The sequence below is a fragment of the Ornithorhynchus anatinus genome, chromosome 3, assembly GCF_004115215.2.
Source record: "Ornithorhynchus anatinus isolate Pmale09 chromosome 3, mOrnAna1.pri.v4, whole genome shotgun sequence".
In the NCBI taxonomy this organism is placed as follows: Eukaryota; Metazoa; Chordata; class Mammalia; order Monotremata; family Ornithorhynchidae; genus Ornithorhynchus; species Ornithorhynchus anatinus.
Genome location: NC_041730.1, coordinates 140,511,183 through 140,535,481, shown reverse-complemented (window position 1 = coordinate 140,535,481; position 24,299 = coordinate 140,511,183). Strand labels below are relative to the sequence as shown.

Sequence of the window (24,299 nt, the reverse complement as noted above, 5' to 3'; positions counted from 1 at the left end):
GTGCTGCATGCTGAGGCTGGAGCAAGTTCAGTCTGCGTTCCTGGTTCTGGCCACATCTGGGTTGGAAGATGCTCAGTACATGCTCCTGACTGACTGGGACATCAATCAGTCAGTCAGTCTACCAACAGTATACGCTGAACACTCAACTGTGTGCAGAGCACTGTACTAACTGCTTGGGAGAGGATGGTACAACTGAGCAGCGTGGCTCAGTGGAAAGAGCACGGGCTTTGGAGTCAGGTCTCATGAGTTCGAATCCCAGCTCTGCCACTTGTCGGCTGTGTGACTGTGGGCAAGTCACTTAACTTCTCTGTGCCTCAGTTCCCTCATCTGTAAAATGGGGATTAAGACTGTGAGCCCCACGTGGGACAACCTGATTCCCTTATGTCTACCCCAGCGCTTAGAGCAGTGCTCGGCACATAGTAAGCGCTTAACAAATACCAACATTATTATTATTATTATTAGATACAATCCCTGCTCACAACAAGCTTCCAGTCTAGAGGGGGAGACAGACATTAATATCAATAAACGGCAGAAATGGACACGACCTAGCAGTTAGAGCATGGGCCTAGGAGTCAAGATGTCCTGGGTTCTAGATACAGCTCTGCCACTTGTCAGCTACGTGACCTTGGGCAAGTCACTAACTTCTCACTAACTGCCTCATCTGTTAAATGGGGATTAAGAATGTGAGCCCCGTGTGGGACCGTGACTGTGTCCAACCTGATTAGCTTATATCTACCCTAGCGTTTAGAACAGTGCCTGACACGTAGTAAGTGCTTAACGGATACCACAGTTATCATTATTATTATTATGTGCTGTGGGGCTGAAGGGGCAGTGAATACTAGTGGAAGCAGCGTGGCTCAGTGGAAAGAGCATGGGCTTTGGAGTCAGAGGTCATGAGTTTGAATCCCAGCTCTGCCACTTGTCAGCTGTGTGACCGTGGGCAAGTCACTTCTCTGTGCCTCAGTTACCTCATCTGTAAAATGGGGATTAAGACTGTGAGCCCCACGTGGGACATCCTGATTCCCCTGTGTCTACCCCAGTGCTTAGAACAGTGCTCGGCACATAGTAAGCGCTTAACAAATACCAACATTATTATTATTATTACTATATGCCCAAAGGTCAAATGTCTAAGTGCTTAGAAGATGCAGGGGAAAGGGGGTTTAAATGGGGCAAGGCCTATAAGGCATCTAGGCTGGATTGTGCTTGGGATGAGCTCTAACAAAGCTACAGCATGCTCAGTCTGCATCAGGGGTAGGTCTCTCAGTTCCTGCTGTGAATATACTAGACTCCCACGGGCGTTTTGCTCCCCTCCACCCCCCTCCCCCGCCCCTCCCCATCTCGGGCCCTCTGTCCCGAGCTCAGTATGTTTTTAATAAAAATAGTAAGGTAGCCTATAGCTGCCCTAACCCCTGTCGACCGTAAACTCACTGTGGGCAGGGAACCTGTCTGCCTCTGTTGTGTTGTGCTTTCCCGAGCAGTTAGTACAGTGCTCTGCACATTCTCCCTTGCTTCAAAGTCTTATTGAAGGCACATCTCCTCCAAGAGGTCTTCCCTAAGCCCCACTTTTCCTCTTTTCCCACTCATTTCTGCAGCTCCCTTTGATCATCCCCCCTCCGTTATGGACATAAGTCCCACGACACATGTCCATATCTGTAATTTATTTATATTAATATCCATCTCCCCTCTAGACTCTAAGCTTGTTGTAGGCAGGGACTGTATCTGTCGATTGTTGCTTTGTACTCTCCCAAGTGCTTCGTACAGTGCTCTGCACACGGTGAGTGCTCAATAAATACGATTGAATGAAAGTAAGTGCTCAGTAAACACCCTTGATTGATTGACTGATTTTAGCAGTGCCTTCCAAAAGCAGAAATGGTTTGCTCATTTATGCGGCGGAATTTCAAAACTGAACAGAAATCGTCTCTCTCGATTTCAATAGGAAGCTGACGAAAGTTTTAAGGAATTATGTGGACAATGCTGAGAAGCCTGGTATAAACGATCAGCTGTATAAGGCCATGAAAGCTGTCGAATACATCTTCAAATTCATTGTGCGATCCAGGGTCCTGTTCAATCAGTAAGTCTGAGGTGGTGGAGATGCTGCGGGGGGCGGAGAGGAGGGGAGGTATGACTCTTGTATGTTTGTAGGAGATATCTATGTCTGCCCTGCTCCTTTCTGCCTCGCTCCTTCCTGCATCATTTTTTGCTGTGGCAGTAAGGCATAGAATCACCCTCTGAGGCCGGGCATGCGTGACCCCAAGAAGAGCGCTGTGTAACTCTGAGCCGTAGATTCTCGGCCCTGTTTGAGAGTCACTGAGTCAACACCCTTCTTCCGGAGGGATGATTACCCATTTCCTTCTCTGGCCGTTCCCCTGCCCGGCTGTACCCTCAGGCGGTGTGATCTCCCCTCACCGACTTATGTTCTCGGCAGGCTGTACGAAGACAAAGGAGAGGCGGATTTCGTGGAGTCGCTGCTGCAGCTGTTCAAGTCCATCAACAACATGATGGGCAGCGTGTCTGACCAGACTGTGCGGATCAAGGTACGGGCGCCCGGGGAAGTGTCTGCTCTGGTCCGACAAGGGCTCCAGGGCGTGGGGATGGCCCCAGTTGACTTTTCTGGGAACATCCACCTGGAAAAACAGTGACGGCATGGATTCGATGTCTGGAGTGGTTCAGGGGTCCGTCCGTGGTGTGGCGTTGGCGTGTTGGTGGTGTGCCTAGGCTGCATTGGTGGTGTATTGGAGGTGTGTTGTGTTGCCGACCACTGCTTCTCGTCAGCAACATACAGGGGTTCTTATGAGAGGCTCTCCCCCAACCCCCAAAATGGGAAAGAGCCCTTTCGTCACCCCAGTATAACCGCCAATCCAAAAATCAGAGGATATACCAAGAGGTCCTGAAGAACAGTGCTGTTTTTTGGCTCTCCCATACCCTGGCTTAGGGCCCAGTGGCCTCAAGCCCGCAGAGCAGAGACACTGCCCCACTTGGACCCTTTTTTCCACCCCCCAACTCTTTCTGTCCCTCCTCAGTTTCTCCCCGAAGGTGGGCTTCCTCACCTCTGATGTCAGTCTGGGTGGTCCTGAGCGGTCCTGAGGCCCCATATTCTGGAGTGTCTCCCGGTTGGGAATCTGCACAGTTTATTGTTAAAGGGTCACACTCACGTCCGCTGGCATTTCCTTCTTGGGCTGATCGACTGGTAAAATGTCTCCCCGCCCCTTCAAGATTGCTATCTCAGCGTTTTTCCTGCCGGAGATGGGATGATCGATTCTTCGTTGTAGCCCTTATCGTCCATTCTCTGCTGTCATCATATAATTGTCCTGATCCCATCCTCCTTTGTGTTCTCTTTTTCCTGTTGTGTGGCTCCTGGTTCCTGCCTTTTGTGTTACCGTCAGGAACTACCTGCCCCACTCCATTCAATCGTATTCATTCAGTTGTATTTGTTGGGCGCTGACTGTGCGCAAAACACTGTACTAAGCACTTGGGAGTGCACAATATTACAACAAACAGATATATTCCTGCCCTCAACAAGCTCACGGTCTAGAGGGGGAGACAGACAATAATATAAATAAATAAATTACAGATCTATCCATATATGCTATGGGGATGGGAGGGAGGATGAATGAAGAAGCAAGTAAGAGCGGCGCGGAAGGAAGTGGGAGAAGAGGAGAGGAGGCCTTAGTCAGGGAAGGCTTCTTGGAGGATGGAGGATATTTACAGATATGGACATAAGTGGTGTGGGGCTGGGCGGGGGGAAGAACAGAGGGAGCAAGTCAGGGCGATGCAGAAGGGAGTGGGAAAAGAGGAAAGGAGGCTTAGTCAGGAAGTCCTCTTGGAGGAGGTGTTCCTTCAATAAGGCTTTAAAAGTGGGGGGAGCATTTGTTCTTTGGATTTGGGGAGGGGGGCATTCCAGGCCAGAGGCAGGACTTGGGCCAGGAGTCGATGGCGAGATAGGTGAGATGGAAGCACAGTGAGAAGGTTAGCGGCACCAGAGGAGCAAAGTATGCGAGCTAGGCTGTAGAAGGAGAGTAGTGAGGTGAGGTAGGAGGGGGTAAGGTTGGACAGAGTCCATGCCCCCATTTTAACCCCTATTTTACCGATGAGGTAACTGAGGCCCAGAGAAGTTGAGTGACTTGCCCATGATCGCAAGCAGACGTGTGGTGGAGCCACCATTAGAACGCAGGTCCTCTGCCTCCCAGGCCCGGGCTTTTTCCACTAGGCCATGCTGCTTGTTGGTGGTGTGTCGGTGGTGCTTTGGTGACGTGCCGATGGCGTAGACGCCAGAGTCACCCTGACAATCCCAGGGTATGTTATACCAAGGCGTGCTCGGATGTATCCGGAACTCCTTCCCTCTTCCTACCCGACGACCACCTCTTTCCACACTTTCAAAGCCTTCCTAAAATCGCATTTCCTGTGTCTTCTCTACACGCAGCTGTGTTCCCCTTGAGCACTTGATATTCACCCCATCTCCAGCCCCACAGCACTTATAGCCACATCTTTACCGTCTGCCGTTTCTTCAATCAATCAATGGAATTTATTGAGCGCTTACTACGTGCAGAGTACTGTACTAAGCGCTTGGAAGAGTACCATAGAATGCAATTAGCAGACACATTCCGTGCCCATAAGGAGCTTACAGTCTAGAGGGGAACATCTGTAATCTTTTTTAATGTTCGTCTCCCCCTTAGACTGTTAGCTTCTTGTGGGCTGGGACCATATATTACCAATTCTATTGTATTGTTTCTGGGTGTTTTTTTTAATGGTATTTATTAGGTGCCTACTATGTAGCAGGCACTGTACTAAGCTCTGGGTAGATACAAACAAATCAGCTTGGACTCAGTCTCTGTCCCACATTCATTCATTCATTCAATCATATTTATTGAGCTCTTCCTGTGTGCAGAGCATTGTACTAAGCACTTGGAGAGTACAATACAACAACAGACAGACACATTGCCCGACCACAATGAGTGGCACTCATAGGCTTAATCCCCAATTTACAGATGAGGAAACTGAGGTACTAACTTGCCCAATGTCACAAAGCAGACAAGTGGCGGAGTCGGAATTAGAACCCAGGTCCTCGGACTCCCAGGTCCGTGCTCCCTCCACTAGGCCATGTTCTATTTCTGTCGTTCTCTCCTAAGCACTTAGTACAGTGGCCCACATGCAATAAGCGTTCAATTCAATCTATTGTTCGATTTGATCCACCATTCCTCGTTCCTGACTCGGATTCGAGTCCCAGTGCTGTTTTCGGCAGACACTTTGAAAGCCCCTTGGAGAGTAGAACCATTTTGGCCTGTCTGGATGATTCATTTGCAGATTACATATGTTGTTACTTCAAACCCCTAACTGGAATCAGACTGGTAGTTAGTTCTGTGAGGAGAAATATGTAAATTAATAATGGCTTCATACATTATTCAAGAAAAAGCTTATTTCGTATCATTGATAGCTCTTATAACCTTACGTGAAGATATGCTAATGGATTTAATGAAAATAATTACCCCGAATATCATCATCAGGAGTGGTATTTTTAGCCTCCGAGACATGAACAGTATCATGGTGATGTGAGATACAAAGTACATCCTTTTGGAGGTGACGGCGGGGGGTTGTTTTAAACAATTTTGATTAAGGTGACGCTTTAATTAGACGTTTGATCGTTTCCTGTTCACCGGAGAGAACTTGGAACGATGCAAATCAGCATTTCACAAATCCCCCCGCTTTGAACATTTTTTAACATTTTTATCGTTCTGGAGGTGTTTGTCATTCCGATCTGATCGGAGCACAGATCGGAAAGTCTGGGGTTGATTAGCTCAGGAATACGTTGCTTTTCCGAGGACCCGATAAAGCGAGGCAGCGTAGCCTGGTGGAAAGAGTCGGGTTGGGAGTCAAGAGACCTGGGTTCAAATCCCTGCTCCGCTGCCAGCCTGCTGTGTGATCTTGGGCAAGTCACTTCACCTTCCCGGGCCTCAGTTTCTTCGTCAGGAGTAGGAGGGTAAGATGAAAATGTTGTTTCTGACGGAAGAACCACCGGGGCCGTTCTGTGAGGTGGATGGGCCCGGCTGGAATCCTAAAAAATGGCCAGCTTGGGGGCGGGGAAGACCACTGTGGTTACCAAGGCGACTGTCTGCAGGGGTCCCAGCGCTCCTGCCCAGCGTCGACCCCTTGCTCACCGCCGCCGTCAGTGTGCCCTGCATGTCCAAAGCGTCTGTGTGCACTTCACCGGGTGCTGTGCCCCTGCCCGCTTACTAGCTCGTGGTGCTTGGGGTCCCAGTGGGAATACCAGCACACCAGTCTGGCCCCCCGCAAGAATCCCGCTTCTGTGACATGGCCGGTGGGCGTCTGGTTGGCGGTGTCAGCCGGGTTGGGGTGGTGGTGCCTCGGAGCACTGACCTCATCTCATTCATTCATTCATTCAGTCGTATTTATTTAACACTGTGTGCAGAGCACTGTACTAAGCACTTGGAATGTACAATTCGGCAACAGATAGAGGCAATCCCTGCCCAACAAAAGGGGGAGACAGACAGCAAAACAAGTCGGCATCAATACCATCAAGATAAATCCACTCCAGCGTTTAGTACAGTGCTTGGTACATAGTAAGCACCTAACAAATACCATCATTATTATTTCAGTCAACAGAGTGGTTAGACACATCGAGCTTACAGTCTACAGGGGGAGATGAACATTAATGTAATATAAATAAGTAAATTACAGATGTGGATGTAAGTGCTGGGTGGCTGAGCGAGGAGTGAATTCCAACTGTTCAAAGGGCACAGATCCACATGCACAGTGTTGTCTTGGCAGTGTGCCGCATTTTGGGGTGGCTCTGAGAATGCTCACTGATCAGATGGAGCCGGGCCGTGGTAGCTCCGAGAACACCTACCTGTCAGACGGAGTTGGGCCGTGGTAGCTATGAAAACACACGCCTATCAGAAGGAGCCGGGATAACAATTTTATGGGGTGGTTTTGAGAACGAGCGCCGATCAGATAGAGCCGGGCTCCAAAAATGCTCCAAAAACGCACACCAGTCAGAGCCATACTGTCATAGCTCCAAGAACTCCCACATGTCAGACGGAACTGGGCCGTGGAAGGTCCGAGAACACACACCAATCAGATGATGCCGGGCCGCGTTGGCTCCGAGAATGCATGCTGATCAGACAGAGTCAGGCCTTCATAGCTCCGAGAACACCCACCCATCAGATGGAGCCGGGCTGTGATAGCTCCGAGAACACGTTACCGATCAGGAGCCGGGCCATAGTAGGTATGAGAACACGCCCCATTTGGAAGGAGCCAGGATGGTGGCTTTGAGAATGAGCGCTGATCAGATGGAGCCGGGCCATGGTGGCTCCAAGAACAGGCACCCATCAGGCAGAACTGGGCCATCGTAGCTTCAAGAACATGCCCCGATCAGACGGAGTCGGGCCGCGGTAGGCATGAGAGCACGTACCATTCGGAAAGAGTCAGGATGGTGGCTTTGAGAACGAGCGCTGATCGGATGGAGCCGGGCCAGGGTAGCTCCAAGAGCGTGCACCCATCAGGCAGAGGCGGGCCATTTTAGCTTCGAGAAAGTGCATCCATCAGACGGAGCTGGGCTGTGGTAGGTATGAGAAAACGCACCTATTGGAAGGAGCCAGAGTGGTGGCTTTGAGAACGATCAACGATCAGATGGAGCCAGGCCAGGGTGGCTCTAAGAACGTGCACCCATCAAGCAGAGCCAGGCCATCGTAGCTCCGAGAACACACACTGATCAGACGGACCAGGCCAGGGTGGCTCCGACAAGGCCCGCAGATCAGACAGAGCTGGGCTGTGGTGGTTCTGAGAACACCCAACGATCAGACGGAACCGGGCCGGGTTGGTTCAGAGAAAGCCTTACCAATCCGATGGGGTCGACCGGGTAGTGGGCTCATGCTCTCTGCCCGCGGTGCTCCGGCTACAGCATAACCAACACCTCATTCATTCATTCAATAGTATTTATTGAGCGCTTACTATGTGCAGAGCACTGTACTAAGCGCTTAGAATGAACAAGTCGGCAACAGATAGAGACGGTCCCTGCCGTCTGATGGGCTTACGGTCTAATCGGGGGAGACGGACGGACGAGAACGATGGCGATAGATAGAGTCGAGGGGAAGAACGTCTCGTAAAAACGATGGCGACTAATAGAATCGAGGCGATGTACAATTCATTAACAAAATAAATAGGGTGATGGAAATATATACAGTTGAGTGGACGAGTACAGTGCTGAGGGGATGGGAAGGGAGAGGGGGAGGAGCAGAGGGAAAGGGGGAAAAGAGGGTTTAGCTGCCGAGAGGTGGGGGGGGGTGGTAGAGGGAGTAGAGGAAGAAGAGGAGCTCAGTCTGGGAAGGCCTCTCGGAGGAGGTGAGTTTTAAGTAGGGTTTTGAAGAGGGGAAGAGAATCAGTTTGGCGGAGGTGAGGAGGAAGGGCGTTCCAGGACCGCTTCCAGAGGCCACACTTGAAAGTAGCTGTGGGTGCAAGGGGAGGAAGGGTGGGGGGAGGGGAGGGTTTGGATGGGAAGGAGGTGGCGGGGCCCTGGACGGGGTGAGGGGGATGAGGGGTAGCGGTGGGACACGAGGACCGGGATGGGGAAGAGAGAAGGGAGGGGGTGAGGAGGGGGTTTGGTGGGGGGAAGAGTAGGGGGAGGGGGAAGAGGGGTAGCGCTGGTAAAGTGGGGTTCTAGGGCGGGGGAGGGGAGGGGGGGAGGTGACAGAGGAGAGAGCGGGAAAGAGCTGAGCGAGAGAGGGGAAGGGGAAGGGGAGGATAGGAAGGGGTGGGAGGGAGGAGGGACATGGCGAGGCAAGAGAGGTGGGTGGTAGCACTGACAACAATAAACAGTAACAAACGAAATCGGTAATATAGCAACATGATACAATATGATACAATACAGTAGTGCTAATATAGCAACATGATACAGTATGATACAATATAGTAGTGTTAATAAGCGGGCGATGACCAGGGTCGGGGGTAGGCTCGATTAAGGGGCGACCTGATCATAATAATGGTGGTATTTGTTAAGCGCTTACTATGTGCAAAGCACTGTTCTAAGCGCTGGGGGAATACAAGGTGATCAGGTTGTCCCACATGGGGCTCACAGTTTAAATCCCCATTTTACAGATGAGGTAACTGAGGCACAGAGAAGTTAAGTGACTTGCCCAAAGTCACCCAGCTGGCAAGCGGTGGAGCGGGGATTTGAACTCATGACCTCTGACTCCCAAGCCTGGGCTCTTTCCACTGAGCTACGCTGCTTCTGCCTCGCAATGTTTAGCACCCGTGTTTCTACGCCACTATGGGTGGCTCCTCGGGGCAGGGACTGGCGGGCTATGCCGCAATGAGCTGGCGTCTGGCGTGGGGCCATCAGCCTCCCTGAGTTTTTTTCTTTTTGTGGTTTTTGTAAAGTGCTTACTGGATGCCAGGCACTGTACTAAGCACTGGGGTAGATTCAAGCTAATCAGGTTGGATACAGTCCATGTTCCACGTGAGGCTCACAGTCTTAATCCCCTTTTTACAAATGAAGTAACTGAGGCTCTGAGAAGATAGGTGGCAGAGCCAGGATTAGAACCCAGGTCCTTGTGATTCCAGTTCTCTATCCACAAGGCCACACTGCTTGTCTTGGCTGAGTTGGCACAGGGTTTTCGGTATCATCCCATCCCGTTCTAGAGAAGCAGTGTGACTTAGTGGAAAGACATGGGCTTGGGAGTCAGAGGATGTGGGTTCTAATCCTAGCTCTGCCACTTGTCTGCTGTGTGAACTTGGGTAAATCACTTAACTTCTCTATACCTCAGTAACCTCATCTATAAAATGGGAATTGACTGTGAGCCCCACATTGAACGACCTAATTACCTTGTATCTACCCCAGCACTTAGAACAGTGCTTGGCACATAGTAAGTGCTTAACAAATGCCATTATTATTATTATTGTTATCCCAAGGTGTCAGTGCTCAATGAATATGTGGTATTGATAGAGCGTTTGTAGGTGCTCTGTACCATTTTGGTGCTCGAGCACCATTTTAAGGTGCTTGCGTACCACCTGTTCATTCATTAATTCGTTGTATTTATTGAGTGCTTACTGTGTGCAAAGCACCGGTTCCACTTGGACCCTCCAGAAGAGGCCAAGGCCACAGCGTGGGTGTGTTCCGGAGAATGGGGCACTGGGCATTTCTCAACTCCCTGGCCACTGGGCCCCAAGGCATCCAGGCTGTCCGGGGGTTCCCCTCAGATCCGTGGCAGGGGTGGGATGGGGAGCCGCCACCCACCGAATGCGGTGGGTTAATGGCGGCTCCATCCACTGCTTCTTTCTAGGGCGCCGCGCTGAAGTTCTTACCGACCATCGTTAACGACGTGAAGCTGGTGTTTGATCCCAAGGAACTGAGGTGAGCACCCCTCCCGCCCCCTTTTTTCTTTTTTTAATGGTATTTGTTAAGCACTTGCTATATGTCAAGCACTGTTTGAGAGTTGAGGCAAGTACAAGTTAATTGGGACAGAGTTTCTGTCCCCCTTGGGCTCACAGGTGAAGTAGGAAAGTAGGTAGGGAAACCCCAATTTACAGTTGAGGAAACGGAGGCGCAGAGAAATGACATGACTTGCCCAAGGTCACAGAGTAAGCAAGTGGCAGAGCTGCTTCTCTCTCCTGCCACGCGGCCTCCCTCCCCTGTCCTCCCTCTCTTGCTCTCCTCCTCTGCTCTCGCCCAGGCCACTCCTGTCCTCCATGTTTGGCTGGGAACAAGAGGAGACACAGGCTGGAGTTGGAGAGACAACTCAGCTGGACCAGCTCCCAGCTGGTCAGTGTTACGTGTCCCCAGAGGGCACCCGGGACCAGATATGCCCACAGCACAGCATGGCCCGGGGCCTGAATGTGCCTATAGCTCAAAGGCCGGAGCCTGGACATGCCCACAGCCCCTAGGCAGAAGCCTGAATGTGCCCACAGCTCGAAGACTGGGCCTTGAACAACTCAATGACCGGGGACTGGTCGTGCCCACAGCACATAGGCCAGGCCCAGACGTACCCATCGCTCAAAGCCTAGGGCCCAGATGAACCAACAGCTCAAAGTTTAGGGCCCGGATGCCCCTACAGTTCAAAGGCCAGGGTCTGGAGTTGCCCACAGCACATAGGCCAGGGTCTGGACTCCTTCCTGCACTGTACTAGTACCCCGTCTCTGCAGAGTGCTGAATTGGGTGCAAAAGATTCAGCTCCTGTTCTCACGAAGTGTACAGTCTAACAGGCTATTCCATCAGTGGCTTTTTGAGCACTAAGAAATAATAATACTGTGGTATTTATTAAGCACTTACTATGTGCCAGGGACTGTACTAAGTGTTGGGGTGGATTCAAACAAATCAGGTTGGACACTGTCCCTGTCCTACATGGAACTAGCAGTCTCAATCCCCATTTTACAGAGGAGGTGACTGAGGCACAGGGAAGTGGCTTGCTTAAGGTCATGGAGCAGACAGGTGGCGGAGTGGGGATTAGAACCCATGACCTTCTGATTCCGAGGCTCATGCTCTGTCCACTCTGCCAAGGTGCTATGCAGAGCACTGTACTGAGCACTTGAGAGAGGACAGTAGAGTCATTAGACATAAAGAGCTTATGGTCTTTTGTGTGCAGAGCACTGTACTGAGCTACTGGGAGAGTACAGTAGGCTTGGCAAACACAATCCCTACTCTCCAAGAGCTTAGAGACTACCGTGTGCAGAGCACTGGACTGAATGCTTGGGAGAGAGGAAGAGAGTGAGAAGACAGTTCCTGCCCTTGAGGAGCTTATGGTGTAGCCCGGGAGACTGGACTTTAAAATAAATTACAAATGGGGAAAGCGGCATAGTCTAAAAGTATGGATATAAGTGCTGAAGGGCTGAGGGTGGGATGAGGAGGAAATGAACAAGTAAAGGAACAAATGAAGTGTGATGCACAAGGGAGGGACAGTAGTGTGAGGAGGGTAGAGATTAGTCAGGCAGGGCTTCCTGAAGGAAATCTGATTTTCGTAAGGCTTTGAAGACGGGGAGCGTAGTGGACTGCTGGATTGTACCCCAGCACTTAGTACAGTGCATAGCCCAGAATAAACACTTAACAGCTGCCATAATTATTATGAATTATTATGAAGCGGGAGGGAGTTTCAAATAGGAGGGAAGCTGTGGGTGAGGGGTCGATGGGGAGATAGAGGAGATCGAGATTCATTGAGTAGATTGGAGTTAGAGAAGCAGGATGAGAGGGTGGGATGGGGTGGGCTGGGGTGAGCGAGGAGGGGAGAGCTGCTCTTACAGATAAATCATGTCTCCTGTTCTGAGAGCAAAGCCTGTTGTTGAGCAGGGATTGTCTCTATCTGTTGCTGAACTGTACATTCCAAGCGCTTAGTACAGTGCTCTGCATACGGTAAGCGCTCAATAAATATGATTGAATGAATGAATGAAGCAATTCAGAGTCTTCATCAGAAACTTTGAGTCCCATCATTGCCAGCCCTTTCCCTTTTGGTCAGGAGGGAGGGGGACGGGATGCTGGCACCTTCATGCCACTCGGTGCCCTCACCCCACCCATTTCTTTCTCCCCAGCAAAATGTTCACCGAGTTCACCCTGAAGGTGCCACCGGGCTGGTTGACTGTTCAGAAGCTGCAGTGCCTGACCGAAATCGTCCACAGTGACCTCTTCACCCAGCATGGTGAGTGAAGCCCCCTTCCCCTCCTCGCCCTCCTTTGCTGGGCCATCTCCATCCCTGCTGGGTCCCGGTCGATACCTGCCGCTGTCCCAGCTGACCCAAGCTGTCGCTCCACATGGGGATGGCTGGGGCCCAAGGAGAGGCCGGAGGGGAGGCTAGTGGGGTATCCAGAGAGGAGGCTGGAAGAGAGGCCGGGGGAAGCTGGTGGGGTGGCCGGAGAGGTGACTGGAAGGAGAGGTAAGGGGGTGGCTTGTGGGAAGGCTGGAGGGAAGAGCAATGGGGAGAATGGCAGGGTGACTGGAGAGGAGACTGGAAGGGGAAATGGGGGTGGGGAGGACTGGTGGAAAGTCTGGAAGGGAGCTAAAGGTTGTAGGGGTGGATGGCAGGGAGATGGGAGAGGAGGCTGGAAGAGAGGATTGGGTGGGGGTGCAGTGGGAAGACCAGGCAGGAGGCTGGAAGTGGGGGGTGGTTGTGGGAGCAGCAGGGAGGCCAGAGAGGAGAATGAAAGGGGGCTTGGGGGTTGGGGAGAGTGACTGTAAGGCCGGAGGAGAGGCTGGAAGAGGGGTTGGGGGAGGATGGTGGGTAGGCTGGAGAGGAGGCTGGAAGAAGAGTTGCGGGGGGGCAAGAAGGCTGGAGAGGAGGCTGGAAGAGGGTTTGGGGTGGAGGGAAGGCTGAAGAAGAGGCCGGAAGAAGGGTTGGAGGTCGCGGTGTGAAGGCCGAGAGGAGGCTGGAAGAGGGGTTGGGGGATCGCGGTGTGAAGGCCGAGAGGAGGGTGGAAGAGGAGTCGGGTGGGGCGGCCGGAAGGCCAGAAGAAGGGCTGGAGGTGGGGCCGGCGGGAAGGCAGGAGGATGTTGGGGAAGGCCGGGAAGGGGGACGGGGTGGGGAGTATTGGAGCAGAAAGAGAAGGGAGGCAAAGAGGGAGGGGAGGGGTGGTTGGAGAGGAAGTTGGAGCCACTTATAGTCATTCCATGCACTGTACTAAGCACTTGGAAAGTACAATTCGGCAACAGAGACAATCCCTACCCAACACCGGACTCATAGTTCAGAAAGGGGGAGACAGACAACAAAACAAAACAAGGAGAGTGACATCAATAGCGTCAATATAAAAAAAATAGAATTATAGATATATACACATCATTAATAAAAAGATAGAATAATAAATATTTACATATATACACAAGTGCTGTGGAGCAGAAGGGGCGCAGAGAGCAGAAGGCGGGATTTGGGGTGATTGGGAAGGGAGGAGGAGCAAAGGAAAGGGTGGCTCAGTCGGGAAGGCCTCCTGGAGGAGGTGAGCTTTCAGTAGGACTTTGAAGGGGGGAAGTGAGCTAGTTTGGTGGATGTGAGGAGGGAGGGCATTCCAGACCAGAGGTAGGACGTGGGCCAGGGGACAGCAAGGTCAGTGAAGAGGTTAGCAGCAGTAGAGGAGCGGAGTGTGTGGGCTGGGCTGTAGAAGGAGAGAAGGGAGGTGAGGTAGGAGGGGACAAAGGAATGGACAGCTTTGAAGTCAATAGTGAGGAGTTTTTGCTGGATATGGAGGTTGATAGGCAACCACTGGAGATTTTTGAGGAGGGGGCGGACATGCCCAAAGCGTATCTGTAGAAAGATAATCCAGGCAACAGAGTGAAGTACAGACTGAAGCAGGGAGAGACAGGCGGTTGGGAGATCAGAAAAGATGCTGATGCGGTAATCCAGACGGGATATAATGAGAGATTGTACCAACAAGGTAGCAGTTTGGATGGAGAGGAAAGGGCGGATCTTGGTGATGTTGTGAAGGTGAGAGGGGCAGGTTTTGGTGACAGAGTGGATGTGTGGGGTGAATGAGAGAGCGGAGTCAAGGATGACCCCAAGGTTGCGGGCTTGTGGGATGGGAAAGATGGTTGTGCCGTCCACAGTGATGGGAAAGTCAGGGAGAGGACAGGGTTTGGGAGGGAAGATAGGGAAGGTTTTAATGTAAGGGGTTCCCCCGGATCCAGCAATGTCAGGGCCCCCGAGTCCGGCAATATAACACATAGGGGTCGAACGTGCCTACTGCCTGTCACTGCTCCCACCAGGGGCCATCGATAAGCTCCGCATGCATGGTTCTTCCTCACCATGTGCTTGCCCTGTGATGGGAAACAGCAAGGCAGAGAAGATAGAACACGGGCCTGGGAGTCAGAAGCTCCTAGTTTTTACTCTAGACTCCACCACTTGCCTGCTCTGTGACCTTGGGCAAATCATTTCACTTCTCTGGGCCTCAGTTCCCTCATCTGTAAGACTGTGAGCCCTTTGAGGGACAGGGACTGTGTCAATCCCTATTCGCTTATACCCAACCCCAGCACTTAGTATAGTGCCTGGAACATAGTAAGTACTTAACAAATACCATTATTATTATTGTTATTATTGTTATTACCACTACTAAGCTGCAGCCCTTCACACGCCTGGCTTTTTGGTGGTTGGTGGAAGACACCGGTGCTCTGCTGGCATCAGAAGAGGGTTGAGGCCATCTCCCAGCCCTTCCTACCAGCAGCGCTTCACGTCAGCCCGCCCTCAGCCAACGGCTCCCAGCGTTCAACTGGGATACAGCGTTGTCTGAGGCTTTGTTCTACTGTGTCCTCACAACGCTTTCTCTGCCCTCTCAGCTTCTGGTCTCCCAATGTCAGCTACCCAAATGGCAGCTGTTCGGATCTTCTGTTGCTGCTCATTCTCATGTGTCCCGTCCAGCGTAGCTGGGTGTAGTGTGGACTAGGGAGGGAGGGCAGAACACTGCTTGAGGTCCAGTGTCAGTGCAATGCACAGTACAGAGCAGTAGCTGAAGTGCTGGTACACATTTAGCTTGGACATTAGGGTGGTCCAGTGAATGAATGGAGCAGAGGGCTCTCAGTTTCTGGGAGAAAAGAACACTGTCATGTCAGACAGACCTCTGCCCGTTTTCTGCAGTCTTCCTCTTTCTCCCTCTCTAGTTTTCCTTCCTCTTCCTCCCTCCTCTCCCCTCCCCTCCCCTCTCTTCTCTCTCCTCTCATTCCTCTCCTCTCTTCTTTCTTTTACCTCTCTCCCTCTCCTCTTCTGTCTTCTCCCCTCCTCTCTTCTCTCCTTTCTTCTCTATCTCCTCTCATGTCTTCTCTCTTGTTCTCTCTCCCCTCTCTCATCTGTCTTCTGTCCTTTCTCTTTTCTCTCTCCTCTCTCATCTCTCCTTTCTCCTATCTCTTCTCTCTCCCTCCTCTCTCCCCTCTCCCTTCCTCTTCTCTCTCCCCTATCTCCACTCCCTAATAATAATCATAATAATAACAATACTGGCATTTGTTAAGCGCTTATTGTGTGCCAGGCACTGTACTAAGCACTGGCGTGGATACAAGCAAATTGGGTTGGACACAGTCCCTGTCCCATGTGGGGCTCATAGTCTCAATCCCCATTTTACTGATGAGGGAACTGAGGCCTAGAGAAGTGACATGATTTGCCCAAGGTCACACAGCAGACAAGTGGTGGAGCCAGAATTAGAACTCATGACTCCCACGCCTGGGCTCTATTCGCTAAGCTATGCGCGGTTTCCTCCTCTATCTCCTCTTGCTCTCCTCAGTCTCCCCTTTATCTCCTCTCTCTGTTCTTATTTCTCCTCCTTTTATTTCTCCTCTTCTATTTCCCTCCCCCCCATCTCTCTTCTCTCCCTGTCTCTCTTCTCTCTCACAGTCTCTTTCTCTCCTCTCTATTTATTAATATTAATAAAAATAATTATGATATGTGTTGAGCTCTTACTATGTGCCAGGAACTCTTTTAAGCACTGGAGTAGATACAAGATAATTGAGTTGGACTCAGTCCCTGTCCCACATAGGGCTCACAGTCTTAATCCTCATTATATAGATGAGCGAACTGAAGCACAGAGATGTTAAATGACTTGCCCATGGTTACACAGCAGACAAGAGGCAGAGCTGACATTAGAATCCCTGACTTCTTGAACTCCTAGACCCGGGTTCTATCCACTAGGCTATGCTGCTTCTTTCACTCTCTCTTCTGTCTATACATAATTCTAAAATCCTTATTGCCCCACATCTTTAGTGATGGTGAAGCCCTTGGTTTAAAGAACTGTGGGGCGTGTGGCGAGCTCAGACTCTTCCCTCTGAACAGCCGGATGAGTCGGCTGGCCAGAATAATATCAATCGATTATACGTGTCACGAACAGTGGACTGTTGCGAGTGACCTCCGGTGGCGAAGAGCCGCTTGCTGGCCGGGTCAGGGGAGGGACAGCGTCGGGCGGTCACAACTCCCGCTTCCCTGCCCGCGTTTCCAAACCCGTGGCCCTCCGCCGTTTCTCATGCGTCAGACACAGGGTGTGAACGTCTACGCTCCGAGAAAACTCTTCAAAGGAAACTTAAAAAAACCCAGAAATAGCAGAATTAATGAAAAAGCCAAGCAGGGCACCGAGGGCTGCCAATTGATGTTAAGATCATTACACGGCTCTGAGATACCGGGAGGCAGAAGTAGGTTTGGTAAATAACAGAAAGGGGCATGCAGAAGAGGAGGAAATGGTGCCAGAGGTGATTGCCCCGGAGTCAGAAGGACCCCCCTCTAAATTGTAAGCTCCCCCCAGGCTAAAAGCTTGTTGTGGGCAGGGAAAGGGTCTGTTATTTTATTGCACTGTACTCTCCCAAGCGCAGAGTACCTTCTGCTTCTTCTTCTTCTGCACACAGTAAGTGCTCAGTAAATACGATTAACTGACTGACTGACTTGGCTCCACCACTAGTCTGCTGTGTGATGTTGAGCAAGTCATTTCACTTCTCTGGGCCTCAGTTTCCTCATCTGGAGAATGGGGATTGAGACTGTGAGCCCCGCATGGGATGGGGACTGTGTCCAATCTGATCTGTGTCCACCCCAGCACTTAGTAAAGTGCCTGGCACATAGTAAGCATTTAACAAATACCGTATTATTATTATGATGTCCATATCCATAATTAGCTTGTATTAATACAATAATAATGATATTTGTTAACCACGTACTATGTGCCAAGCACTGTTCAAAACACTGGGGTAGATACAGGGTAATCAGTTTGTCTCATCTGGGGTTCACACTTGTAATCCCCATTTTACAGATGAGGGAACAGGCACAGAGATGTGAAGTGACTTTCCCAAGGTCACACAGCAGACAAATGTCGGTGCTGGGATTAGAACCCACATCTTTTGACTCCCAAGCTCGGGCTCTTTTCATTAAGCCACGCTGCTTCTCTTATATCTAGCTCTCCCTCTAAAAAATAAGCTCATTGTGGGTGGAGAACATGTCTACCAACTCAGTTATATTGTTGCATTGTACTCTCCCAAGTGCTTAGTACAGTGCTCTGCCCATGGTTAAGTGCTTAAAAAATACAATCGATTGATGGATCTGAAAGAGATGGCAGGAGGCTCTAGGGAGAGAGGGAGGGGTGTGGTCAGCGGTCGAATCCAGTCCCGTGACTTGGCTCCTTTTCTGCTCTTTATCCTGGTTCATCGGTCAGGGATTGGGATGGATAAATAGCATTTACCACCCGTCCCGGATTTGGTCGGGTGACGGAGTGCTTTATCAGAAAACGACGAGCAGAACGCAGTCCCATATCTCCCATTTGCTCATGGCCTGGAAGATTGTTTCAGCACAGAGCTGATCGCCAAGTGACTGCCATCCTGCCGAAATACAAGGATTCTTCTCGGGAGCTGGGGTTGTCTTTGCGAGCTGACTACAGAACAGTTTGTTTGTGAGGCTTTTTGTTGTTCCATACTGATTAAACATGCTGGCCTGCCTCTCTTCGCTGCATCCCGGCCGCCAGATTACTAACCAAGGCTCTGGGGATCGATCAATCAGTCAGCGGTAGTGTTTGGAAGCTTACTGAGTGCAGAGCGCTGAACTGAGCGTTGGGGAAGCAGCGTGGTTTAGTGGAATGAGTCCGGGCTTGGGAGTTGGAGGTTGTGGATTCTAATCCTGGCACCGCCACATATCAGCTGTGTGACTTTGGGCAAGTCACTTCACTTCTCTGTGACTCAGTTCCCTCATTTGTAAAATGGGGATTAAGACTGTGAGCCCCATGTGGGACAACCTGATTAGCTTGTATCTACCACAGTGCTTAGAACAGTGTTTGGCACATAGTTAGTGTTGGGGCTGGTCTGTGTGTTGGGGTCAGCGGAGGTCCGGCTGGGACCTTCGGACCTGACGATTCCTCAGCTCCTCTGTTCTTGGGAACAGAAAGGAAGGGTATGGGGTTCTAGCTAGGTGTTGAAAGCAGACAGAAATCCCTCCTCATCTGCCGCCTTTTCCTCTGCCTTCTCCAGGAGATCTTCCCCATTTACTTTCTTTATCTAGGGCAGGTGGTCCCAACCATACCTCCACACACACACATTCAAATGGGCCCTCAGTCAATAATGAGGATAATAATTCTAACGTAATGATATATACATGTGTGTGTTTGTGTGTGTATGTATATATATATATATATATATATATATATATATATATAAGAAGCAGCATGGTGTAGTGGATAGAGCATGGGTTAGGGAGTCAGAAGGTCATGGGTTCTAATCCCGGCTCCATCATTTGTCTGCTGTGTGACCTTGAGCATGTCGCTTCTCTGGGCCTGTTACCTCATTTGTAAAATGGGAATTGAGACTATGAGTCCCACATAGGACAGAGACTATGTCCAACCCGATTTGCTTCATATCCACCCCAGTGCCTAGTAAGGTGCCTGGCACATAGTAAGCACTGAACTAATACCATGATAATAATAATTATTAATTTTTATTATATATATGTATGTATCGTAAATGCACACATATATGCATATATATTTTACATGCAGTAATTATTATTATGGTGTTTGTTAAGCAAATAGGGACGCAGTCTGGTGACTGTCAGTAGGGGTGATGGTGTTTGCGGGTGTGGTGGAGTTGGCAAGGGTGTTGGTGGTGACGTTGATGGCGGCTGTTGAGCGAGACGGTGGATAAGGGGCAACAGCTGGGCAGGTGAGCCCGGGTTGGGACATGGCAAGGCCACAGGGAGTGGGGCACCCACCAATCAATCACATTTATTGAGCGCTTACCCTGTGCAAAGCAAGAGAGCACAGTGTAACAATATAACTGAGTCGATAGACAAGTTTCCTGTAAAGTCGAGAGGAGAAGACAGACGTTAATACAAATAAATAAATTACGGGTATGGACATGAGTTCTGTGGGCTGGGGAGCAAATCAGGGCAACACAGAAGAGAATGGGAGAAGAGCAGATGAAGGCTTAGTCAGGGAAGGCCTCTTGGAGGAGATGTGCCTTCCATAAGGTTTTATAGATGGGAAGAGATCTGTCGGATTTGAGGAGGGAGGGTGTTCCAGGCTGGAGGGAGGAAGTGGGCGAGAGGTCGGTGGCAAAATAGACGAGATCAAGGAACAGTGAGTAGGTTGGCATTAGAGGTGTGAAATGTGTGGACTGGGTTGAAGTAGGAGAGCAGTGAAGTGAGGTAGGAGGGGTGGGGTATTTGAGGACTTTAAAGCATCATTCCCGATGTTTGGTCAGTCCAGTGCTCGGGACCATGGGCTGGGCCAGGCGGGGTATTGGTGGGGCTCAGAGAGGCCTGGGACCCCGGCGAGCCCGAGATGGATACTGGCTGCGGTCAACGGGCTTGGCGACCCCCACCCATGGGTCCTCCCTTTCCGCTGACTGGAAGTCATTTTGTGTGTCCGCTGCAGACTGCAGAGAAATCCTGCTGCCTGTCATGACTGACCAGCTCAAGGGCCACCTGGAGAGGCAGGAAGAACTCGAGGCCTGTTGCCAGTTGCTGAGCAACATCCTGGAAGTGCTGTACCGGGACGATGTGGTAGGTGTCTTGCCGCTGCTGAGCCCTCAGTTCCTCATCGGGGCTGAGCGGGGAAGGGCCTGGGAGCCCTGGTACTGTGAAAATTCAGTGAAATTTTCTTTAGAATAATGAGTTCAGTTTTTTCTATGGCAAGTCTTTGCCTGGATTCCTTTCTAGGCAGGGCAGAAAGGCTTCCATCTCGAAGAGGTGCTATGGACTGAGCCGTCTTTGTTTAAGGGCCTACCGTTTCCTCTGGGGTAAAGGAAGTCCAAAATGACGTAGAAATGCTTAATATTTGTGTTCTGATCTGATAGCTGTGTCCTTTAGAAGTATGACATGTTGTCGTACTAAAGTATTAAGCTTCTTTTGAGTGCAGAGCACTGGACTGAGTACTGGGAGTGCCTGGGTTCTAATCCCAGCTCCACCCCGACCTACTTTGTGACCTTGGCCAACTTTTCCTCAGTTACTTCAAGTGTAAAATGGAGATTAAGGCTGTGAGCCCCATGTGGGACAGGAACTGTGTCCAACCTGATTTGCTTGTATCCACCCCAGCCCGTTGCACGGTGCCTGGCACATAGTAAGCGCTTAGAGAAGCAGCGGGGCTTAGCGGAAAGAGCACGGGCTGGGGAGTCAGAGGTCATGGGTTCAAATCCCCGCTCTGCCACTTGTCGGCTTAGACAAGTCACTTAACTTCTCAGTGCCTCAGTTCCCTCACCTGTAGAATGGGGATGAAGAATGTGAGCCCTACGTGGGACAACCTGATCACCTTGTATCCTCCCCAGCGCTTAGAGCAGTGCTTTGCACATAGTAAGCGCTTAACAAATACCATCATTATTATTATTATTCCACAGATGGGAATGAGGCTCAGTCCCTGCCCCTTGGGAGGCTGACAGTCTGACAATTAAGAGGCTGGAGGAGTGGGGACTGGTGAAAGACCCCTTAGGGAAAGAGGGAACAATAAAACTGTAACCCACCATGAAGGCTGAGGGCAGGATGGCAAGAAGAGCAGAATTTCAGGCTCCTTGTAGTTCAGAGTCCAACAGGCACAGCCACATTGCCACTTGGGTCCTTCCATTGTGAACTTGTGAAGTGTGAGAAGCTGTGTTGCCTAGTGGATGGAGCCCGGGCCTGGGTTCTAATCGCAGCTCCACCACTGATCTACTGTGTGATCTTGGGCAAGTCACTTAACTTTTCCACAGTTACTTCAAATGGAAAATGGAGATTAAGGCTGTGAGCCCCATGAGGGACAGGAACTGTGTCCAACCTGATTTGCTTGTATCCACCGCAGCCCGTCGCACAGTGCCTGGCACATAGTAAGCGCTTAACGAGTAACCCAATTACTATAATAATCATTTGCTGCTACTGCTGCACACTTCCCATTCAAATACTATTGAATGAATGAACTTCCCAGGTGCTAAGTCCAGTGCTTTGCACTCGGTGGGTGCTCCGTAGATGTTGCTGTTTGATTGGTTGCTGTTTGATTGGTTGCTGTTTGATTGGTTATTGTTCATATATAAACCCAATACCAGGCAGGCTGGTGTGTTATGACTGCATTCCAAAGGGCTCATTTGGGGCGGGCAGGAGAGGCGGTCCCTCCCCACTTCATGATCCCCAAAGATCTTCCTTCCGGGCCCGGACCTCAGTCAGGCAAGATCCATAGTGGCCCCGGAGGAGACCGGGCGACCAGCCGTCCAAGGACCGTTGGAACGACTCCCACTTTTTGTTGTCTCGACAGGCTACATTCAAGGACTGCGATTTCTTGGCAGATGACCATTCGTGGTCGGTCATGAATGTGTCCAATTATTGTTGTATTGGGCTCTCCAAAGTGTTTAGGACAATGCCCTGCACACAGTAAGCACCCAGTGAATAATAATGAATGAATGAAGGAATTCAGCACCTGAGTTTTCCCGTGCCAGCTTCAGACTCTGGCAGCTGCTGTTTCTCATCTCGTTAAGGGGCTCTGGCCAGGCTGTTCCCTCTGGGGCAGGACGGTCAAGCGACTGCTGGGCAGGCTGGAAAATGCCGGGTTGGGCAGGGAGGGTCTATGGCCCGGACAGGGGGAGGGGTGTTTATTGGTCCGTCTATCTGTCCCTCTCCTCCAGGGCCCGACACAGCGGCACGTCCAGCTTATCGTGGAGAAACTCCTGCGCACCGTGAACCGCACAGTCATCTCCCTGGGACGAGACTCTGAGCTCATCGTGAGTACTGAGCGCCACCACCGTCCCCTCCGGCGTGATCCTTCCGGGTGCGATCTGGGCTCCCGCTGACCCTGCTGGGGGCTGTACCCCGCCGCTCGGCCCCCCAAAGCTGGTGGGGAGCGATTGGCGTGGGTCTGTGCTCAAAGGCTGTGGGAGCCCGCTCTCCAAAGACACCCGGGGTCTCGGAGCTGGGCCGCGGACGGGCTTCTGCTGATCTGAGCTCGTAGGAAGCTTCTGTCCCTTTGAGGGACGCATGTTCTTGTTTCAAATTTCATTGGCTGTCTTCCCACTCAAAGTATTTCTATTTTCTTCCAATGGTCTGGGTTTCAGCGGGTGTAAAACGCTCTGCTCAATGCTGAGGCCAGCTTGCCCTGGCCTATCCCGGCCTGTACTGGCCTACCCTGGCCTGCCCCGGCCTGCTCTGGTCTGTTCTGGCCTGCCCTGATCTGTTCTGGCCTATCCAAGAATTCCCTAATCTGCCCTGGCATGCCCCGACCTGTTCCGGTCTGTCGCGGCCTGTTCCGGTCTGCCTTGGCTTATTCCAGTCAGACCCAGCCTCCGGAAGTAGCAGTGGTGTTGAGAGACCAGGATAGAGTTGGCTTGCTTCCCACTGAGTTGCATTGCTTGGTGGGGGACTCTGTGAACCCTCAAAGGGAACCCTCTTACGGCCTCGGCTGAACGGTTCCCTTCCTGCGCTGGCCAGGTCACCTTGGGGGCAGGCCTGGACTTCTGCCGAAACTAGACGCCAAACGGTTGTGACATTGGGACCGTGGGGACCTGGTCGGCGCCAGGACCCCTGCCCCCGGAGAGCTCTCTCACCAGTTCCAGACAGTAGCGTGTCTGGAGCTTTTAACTGTTCCTATGACAATAACATGTCCAGTACGCTCAACTGGTTCTATGACAGTTCTGTGACAGTAATGTGTCCGGTGCTTTTGACTGGTTCTGCGACCTTAGCGTGTCATTCATTTGGTTGTACTGTGTTCAGGGCACTGTACTGAGCGTTCTGCGCAGTGCTCTCAATAGGTTCTGTGACAAGAGTGTTTCCGGAGCTTTTAACGGGTTCGGGGACAAAATTGTATCTATCCAGTGCTCTTAACCGGTTTCATGACAGTAACATGTCTAATGTGCATAACCAGTTCTGTGACGAGAGCTTGTCCAGCTCTCTTGACTGCTTCCATAATAGCATGTCCAGCACTCTTTACCACTTTTGTGACAGGAACATGTCCAACACTTTTAACTAGTTCTGTGACCTTAGAACATCCTGTCCTTGAAACCAGTGTCATGACAAGAGCATGACCAACACTCTTGGCTGGTTCTGTAACCATAATGTGTCTCTTGCTATTAACCAGTTCCCTGACAATAACATGTTGAGGACACTTCAGTCCTGTGACGATAGCGTGTCCAATCAGTCAGAGGCATTTATTGAACCTTCACTGAGTGCAGAGCACTGTATTCAAGCCCTCGTGTCCAGCGCTTTCCTACTGGTTCCATGACAACAGAGTGGCTAGCGAAGATTATTTTCACACTAGAAATAATGGAAAGCGTGTTAATGTGTTTCCAAGATCCAAAATACAGACAGGAGCAATTTAAATATGTTTCTTTCAAAATGATAAGTCACAGTCAATATATTTATATAACTAAAGAGAGGTGCAAGTGTTTACATAAGGTTTTTGAATGTAATTTGCTTGTGAACATA

The 24,299-nt window shown here is 50.8% G+C and overlaps 1 protein-coding gene across 2 annotated transcripts in view; it reads left to right on the top strand.

Moving 5' to 3' along the window:
* Positions 1 to 24,299, top strand: part of DOCK1 (dedicator of cytokinesis 1) — a 395,003-nt gene that overhangs the window by 86,482 nt on the left and 284,222 nt on the right. For both annotated transcript variants that reach the window (XM_029059688.1, XM_029059687.1), the window contains exons 22-27: positions 1,937 to 2,071; positions 2,426 to 2,534; positions 10,293 to 10,363; positions 12,529 to 12,635; positions 20,299 to 20,426; positions 22,508 to 22,603. In XM_029059688.1, the coding sequence (XP_028915521.1) occupies positions 1,937 to 2,071; positions 2,426 to 2,534; positions 10,293 to 10,363; positions 12,529 to 12,635; positions 20,299 to 20,426; positions 22,508 to 22,603 (646 nt within the window). The remainder of the gene's footprint in view (positions 1 to 1,936; positions 2,072 to 2,425; positions 2,535 to 10,292; positions 10,364 to 12,528; positions 12,636 to 20,298; positions 20,427 to 22,507; positions 22,604 to 24,299) is intronic.